Raw genomic sequence first — 6,513 nt, forward strand, 5'->3', positions numbered from 1 at the left:
CTGGGGAATGTGAGCCGATGGATCATGCCTGATGGGACTCTTATTTTTCGGTGAAATACTACCAATGCAAAACAGATTGACCTTGGAGCCCACAGGAGTCAACTTGATGAAGAGCTTAGTTGGAGCTGGAGTGACAATTGGAAGCCAAATGAATCATATCAAGTGTGACCATTACAGGCCTGAAAATGATTCTTAATTAACCACTGATCCTCTGTGGTAGCAAGTTTCCAAAATCTGTGAATCCATAAGGGAACCCGCAAAAATGTACAAGTAGCAATTTACCTAATCTAATAGCTCTGCTGTGCTGCTTCTTTGACAGCGCTTTATTTTCTTCTTGTTTCATATTGTGTTAGAAGATCTCCTCAGAATCCAGTTGGGTTCGGTAAAACCATTGGGAGGACAGTATTGTCTAATGTGCTTTAGAGGAGATCTAAACTTGTGCAGGTCCTTACCCATACATTTATTTCCTCCTTCCACTTTTGTTTTTCCAGTATTTCCCTTTGAATTGCATTATCATGTGCAAGTTGTTTGTTGCTTTAAAGGTGGCATGGGTTGCCTTTTGCTTTTAACACTAACCGAGAAGGTGGTTGTTTCTTACGCAGAGCGCTAATTCAGTCGTAGCGTTGGCCGTGATAGCTGTGAACTGTGGCTCACATGTAGTATTTTCAGGGTAAAGTCACTCATTCTTCTGTGCTCTTTAACAGGCATGTCCAGGCATCCTCCAGCTCCTGATCTCCCTACCTTCTATCCCTTGTCTCCAGGGGGGGTTGGACAGATAACACCACCTCTTGGCTGGTAAGATCTTTTAGCTTCTTTTCAGACAAAGGTGCATGTTCACACTATTTGCTGTTGTTGAACCAATCGCAGCATTTACAAAACAAGAATGTCGCTGCAGTAAGAAATTACTACGTTATTTTAGTTGAAAAGCAAAAGATGTCCATCTTTGGAATGCATTGAATCTGGTTTTTGAATATGTACAGGAATTGAAATGTGTAGCTTCCCCTTTGAAGTCTTTCTGTTTCTTATGGCTCAGATCTGTGGCTCTTGGCATTTGGAAAGATAGCAGGAAACAGTTCTCAAGGAATTCAATGTAGATTTTTAATGAACAAAATATCAGTTACTGAGGGGAGGGGAGATTTTGCTACTCTTCCTGATAATAGCATTTGCAGGATCTCTCTTTACCACTCGGAGTCATTTTCCTTTTGGAGGAAACACGTGGTGTTTTCAGAGTAATCGATTTGGCAGGATGCTTCATGTCTGCTTGGGGTAGACGGGTACTGGCCCTCAGTTCTGCTGGAGCAGGGAGTAAAGAAACTCAGCAACAACTTCCGTGCTTTAGAATCTGTGTCTTGACTAGTCTGTGCCCACACAATGAGCAGCGCAGATTTTTTTATTTTTATTTTTTCATGTGTCTAGGGGAGGGATACATGATCCAGATGACAACAGGTAGAGAAAGTAGAGCAGAAGATGGTGAAATGCTGTATTGCTGGCCCATCTTCCAGGAAGTGCCACATGCCTTTTTGGGACAAACTATTATCAGATACCATACTGAAATATGGAAGTATCTGACTCTCTGGGGTTTTTGATTATTTTTTTTGTCCTCTCTCCTCTCCGTTCGTTGCTGCCTCGCTGACTCCCCACCTCCACCACACAGTTCCTGGCATGTATTTTCCAGATGTGGTCAATCATTTCTTCTCGATGGTTTCTCGATGCAGAGGCTGGGAGGAGGGAAGAGGGAAGAGAAAAGGAGAGGCAAGATCTGACCTTACAAGGCTTGAGGGTGTGTTCAGCACCACCCGCTGACAGCGGGACATACCCAGCCATGCCTAATGCTCTACAGCTTCCGGCTGCCTTCTGTGCAGTAGCACAGAATGAGACTTTCTCCACCCTTTTTTTTTTCCGCCCTTTTACCTTCACTTTGAGCACTGCTAATTTCCAGTAACATACTCCCAAGTGTGAAACGTATCCTCAACTTTACAAAGGCCAATATCCCTTTTCCCTCTCTGGAAGCTGGTCTGCCAATCAACAGGTAACTGTTTGAATAGGATTGATGTGTGCGATGGTCTTCCTGGGCTCATTCAGTTATTTGGGCTGAACTGGTGTTTGTTTGCATTACCATAGCATCCTACTTCAGGGATTGTAGTCATTGTACTCATGTCCTGAACTGTTGCTAACTGAAAGTAACCAAAATGTAATGATGATGATAAAAATGACTGGCTGGTGACAAAATACTCTGTATATGTGGGAGTATAAAGGAGGGAAGAATTTCACACAGGCACCTCTTACTGGATTGCAAAGTTTGAACTTTTAAGCGGTAAAGATGGACTTGTGTTGCTGTGGGTTTTTAAGTGATTGTGGTTTGGTTTCTTTTAATCAAATTAACTTGTACTTTCTTAGAAAAGCCGGCTGCTTGTACCTCACTGGTGATGCAAACAAAGAGAGTGCTAAGTTTTCAAAGACTTAAGAAAACTGTTCAAAATGTTTTTCTACCTTGGTAATTCACAGGCTGGTGTTCCTGCACTGATCTACAGTAGCATTTTTTTGGAATAAAATGCCTCTTTCCGAAGAACTAGTTAACCAAATCTGATTCCAGTGCTTTTAAAATTAGAGGGGAGAGGGAGAAAGAGAGGCGTGTGCATGCGTGTGTGTGTATGTGTGTGCGCGCACGTGTGCTTTGGGAGAGGAAGGTTGGGTGCTTTGTTTTCCTCCCCAGTGGAAGCCTAGATTGGGAATCTTTCAGTAGCAAGGGAGAAAGTCTAATGCACTCATTAGCTTTGAATACAGCAGAAATCTTGAAAGTTTTACCTATTACTATTTATTTGTGACTAGTACTGAGTTCCCATCAAGTGCTTGTAACTCTAGAGTAACTACTGAATACCGTATCTTATGATTGATGGGTTCCTTTCTTCTGTGACCTCAGGCAAGGTCAGCCTGTATATCCCATCTCGAGTGGATTTAGGCAGCCCTATCCATCCTCACTCTCAGTCGACCCTTCCATGTCCAGGTAGGTGTAGGAGGTGAATGACTGACTGGGGAGTAACTGCTGGCATTAGAGGGCAAGTTGCTCTTCTGCTTGCGTCTTGGTCTGCCTTTGCTTGCTTTTCAGTCAGCTAAAACTTTATGCGTACATTTTTATTTAACATATTTGTGTATATACAGTTTGCCTGGATCCCACACTGGTCTCATTCAGCATTTCCTTGGCAGTCTCTGAAGTATGGCAATTAGGAGCACTGGTGAATTGTCAACAAGTAACTGAGCTGTTTCATCTGAAATGAGTCCTTAGTTCATTTCTAGATGTAACATACAGTGTGCATCCTTGGGTTTTGCTCATGCAAGTATGCAACCAGGTTGATTGTCACCCTAGTCTGTGTTCTCTGGTTCTAACTTCAAAGTTGTTGGTAATTAGTCTTGGATCATTTAGGTATCACTCCATGTGGAAGCTTGCCCGCCAGTAGGTATTTCATAGCCCAAAGCCACTAATGGCAGGGGATGCCAGCACAGTGTGATTGTACTGGTGTGTGAATCAGGCACTGTGTCTTTATGTCTAAGTGCGAGCAAGCAATGCTAATTGAGACTTGGCCATGACATGCTTCAGACCTCCTCTGCTCTGCTTTTGCACTCTAAAGACAGCTTCTGCGTACTGTGCTTGGTGTACAGAAGGTTGCAGTATACCATTCTTGGGGTTTTTTGGTGTGACCTCTAGAAGACATGGGGATTTAAGACAGGCCACTTGTGAAGTGGTGGGTCCCCTTGCCTGTTTATGTGGGCTCCTTTGGATTATCGCTGTCCCTTCTCTACTTTACAGGAGAATGATAAGCATGTGCCTGTCAGGGTGATTGGGAAGAAAAACTATTCTTTCTCCATAATATAATGACCTGATTTGGTTACAGGGCTTTGTGCTTGCTTTATTTTGATGGCATGAAGGAAAAAGGCAAGGGGGCTAGGAAACGGAGAAAGGAGGGATTGGATGCGGGAGGGATTCCTTAACCAGCACTCATTTAGCAAACCTTTGGCGCATGAGCTTGCTTTCGCCGTTAATGGTACTGTCCACCAGTTTCAAAATAAAGCGTGCAGGTTTTCTGCTGCACTTGAGCTTCCAGTGCTCAGCACTTTCAAGATCCGTCTCAGCTACCCTTGAGGATGACCTGGGTTAACAGGGTGGGATGACTGAGGTAGCGAGTAGTACTTTGGTTTTCTTTTCCATTTTCCTTCTTGCACAAATGAAAGGAAGTTTTATTTAGGACAAAAGTCTTCCTTTATTTTAATCCCCTCTTCCAGGATGCAGGGTTTTTAAAATTTATTTTTATTTTAACCATTTGAAGGAATGATAGTGAGTTAAGGTGAAGTGATGTTAAAAGCTTTTTAGCTTAAGTACCTTGAGATTCCTTAGACACCCATCAGGGAATTCTTGAAAAGACTCTTCTTTTATTTTGATTCTGCATGGCAGTTCCCTCCTTTGCATTGGCTGGTGGTGGCTATTTTAAGAATGTTTATATCCTGGTGTGGAAATACAGTTTTTGGTTAAGAAATGTGTATTTTGACTGCTAGTCAGTGCAACACTACAACCGTTAAATGTTATTTGTGTGCATTGCTGTTTGCCTGAAGGGTAATAAAATAACTTCTTTAAACCCAAAACGTTGACTGATTTTGTTTGTTTGTTTGCCTTTGAATAAATAGGCTACAATGCACAAATCTCAGCCAAATATTTTTCATGCTGACACTTAAGGAAGTGTCTTCCATTACAAGCTCTGTACTGTTTGCATTCTCGGGACATCCCGCCGCTGTCATACATGTTTGATGCCTGTATTCAGTAGGGTCATAGACCTCCCTTTTGTTTTCTCTTTTAGGTTTTCACATCACATGATTCCTGGTCCTCCAGGCCCTCACACAACTGGAATCCCTCACCCAGCTATTGTAACACCTCAAGTAAAACAAGAACATCCGCACAACGACAGTGAGCTAATGCATGTGTGAGTCTGCTTTTCTGCACTAGCCCATGATCTGTAAAGGTCTGAGAACAAAATCTGTCTGAAGAAGAATCAAGGAGGTTTAAAAAACAAAAAGTGCCTTTCATGATTTCTTTGAATTTTAACTCTTCTCCTGTAAATCAAATGGGAGATATGGGCTGCTGCCTGGGAAGAGTCATGAGACATGAAGCCGTTTTCCATTTCAGTCCAGTATTTTTCAGCTATTGGTAGCAGTCATCTTGGTTTGGACAAAATCACGGACCTGTCTACCCGTGAATGTTGCTTGAGTGTGAAATCGTGAACTTTTGCTGGGAAAGGTCTTAATTGCAAAATTTACTAGTAAATATCAGCCCTGCTGTTTAGTACTTGAAGGCAAAAGGCCTCACAGGTGGGTGAGGCGCTATCTTCCTGCCTGTAGCAGTGCTCTAGGGTGCAATGGGTAGCCTTTCAAAAGGCAAGTGATGAATTTGGAGCAGATTCACAGATCAAGTGTTATTTGCTAGACAATGTCAACCTGGCATACTCCCCGAGTATTACATCGAGTCAATTCTCTGAAAAGTTACGAAAGTGGATGGGACGTGACCACTGAAATTCTTATTCTTACTACTTAAATGCTACGGTAATGACAGGCTGGTAATTTTCCATTGGGTTTTTTTTTAGGCTGAAGGTAAATGGATGCTTTTTTCCCCTCCTTTCCCTTTCCCCCACCACGTTTTAGGAAGCCTCAGCATGAACAGAGAAAAGAACAAGAGCCAAAAAGACCTCATATTAAGAAACCTCTGAATGCTTTCATGTTGTACATGAAAGAAATGAGAGCGAACGTTGTAGCAGAGTGTACTCTGAAAGAAAGCGCAGCTATCAACCAGATTCTTGGCAGAAGGGTACGTACAGGAGGATGTGTGTGTACTCACATGTGCTGCTAATTTGTGTGTGTGTTTCCCTTTACTTGGGTGTGATGGCTCACTTTCTGCTTGAGGTGCTAACTAATGTGCAACTATCAGATTAGCTACGGAAGATAAAATATGCAATTAAAAATAAAAGCAGTATCTTGACTTTGTGTTTTCAGCTCTAGCAACATCATCAAATTGGTGTCTGTTCCATTCACGTTATGGTGTCCGCACCTCGGGCTTGAAATATCCTCATTCACCCGTGGAAGGAGCATTCAGATCACCTTCCGGGTCCTCCCTTAGGCTGGCATCCATCAGAGCAGGAGTGGGTCATTCGAAGATGAACGCTGGATGCCAGTGGAGGTGGAACTCAAAAGTGACTATAATGTGGTCCAATTGTAAAGCCCCGTGGGTTGTGAGGGAGCTGTGGAGGTCATTTAGTCCAACACCTGCTCAAAGCAGGTCTAGTTATGTCAGGTTGTTCAGGGAGTTGTCCAGTCTACGTTTGAATGTCTCTGAAGTCACCAGCTGTGTACTGATGATCCTGGTACATAACCCAGAGCCTTGCTGAGAGCCATTTGCTTCTCTGGCATTGTAGACATGTTTCATTCTTTTCACGCTACTTCCCGCGCTCTCCCCATCCCACCGCCCCTCCCCCC

General features: G+C 43.1%; 1 protein-coding gene across 1 annotated transcript; it reads left to right on the forward strand.

The window, feature by feature from the left end:
• Nucleotides 1-704: 704 nt before the first annotated feature.
• Nucleotides 705-5,848, forward strand: LOC104500301 (lymphoid enhancer-binding factor 1; the record flags this gene model as incomplete). Its single annotated transcript, XM_010143918.1, has 4 exons — nucleotides 705-795; nucleotides 2,921-3,004; nucleotides 4,848-4,970; nucleotides 5,686-5,848. Coding segments are annotated over 4 exons (461 nt in total), but the record flags the coding sequence as incomplete, so codon positions are not given.
• Nucleotides 5,849-6,513: the final 665 nt, after the last annotated feature.

The sequence above is a fragment of the Buceros rhinoceros genome, unplaced genomic scaffold (assembly GCF_000710305.1).
Source record: "Buceros rhinoceros silvestris isolate BGI_N320 unplaced genomic scaffold, ASM71030v1 scaffold44579, whole genome shotgun sequence".
Taxonomy (NCBI): domain Eukaryota; kingdom Metazoa; phylum Chordata; class Aves; order Bucerotiformes; family Bucerotidae; genus Buceros; species Buceros rhinoceros.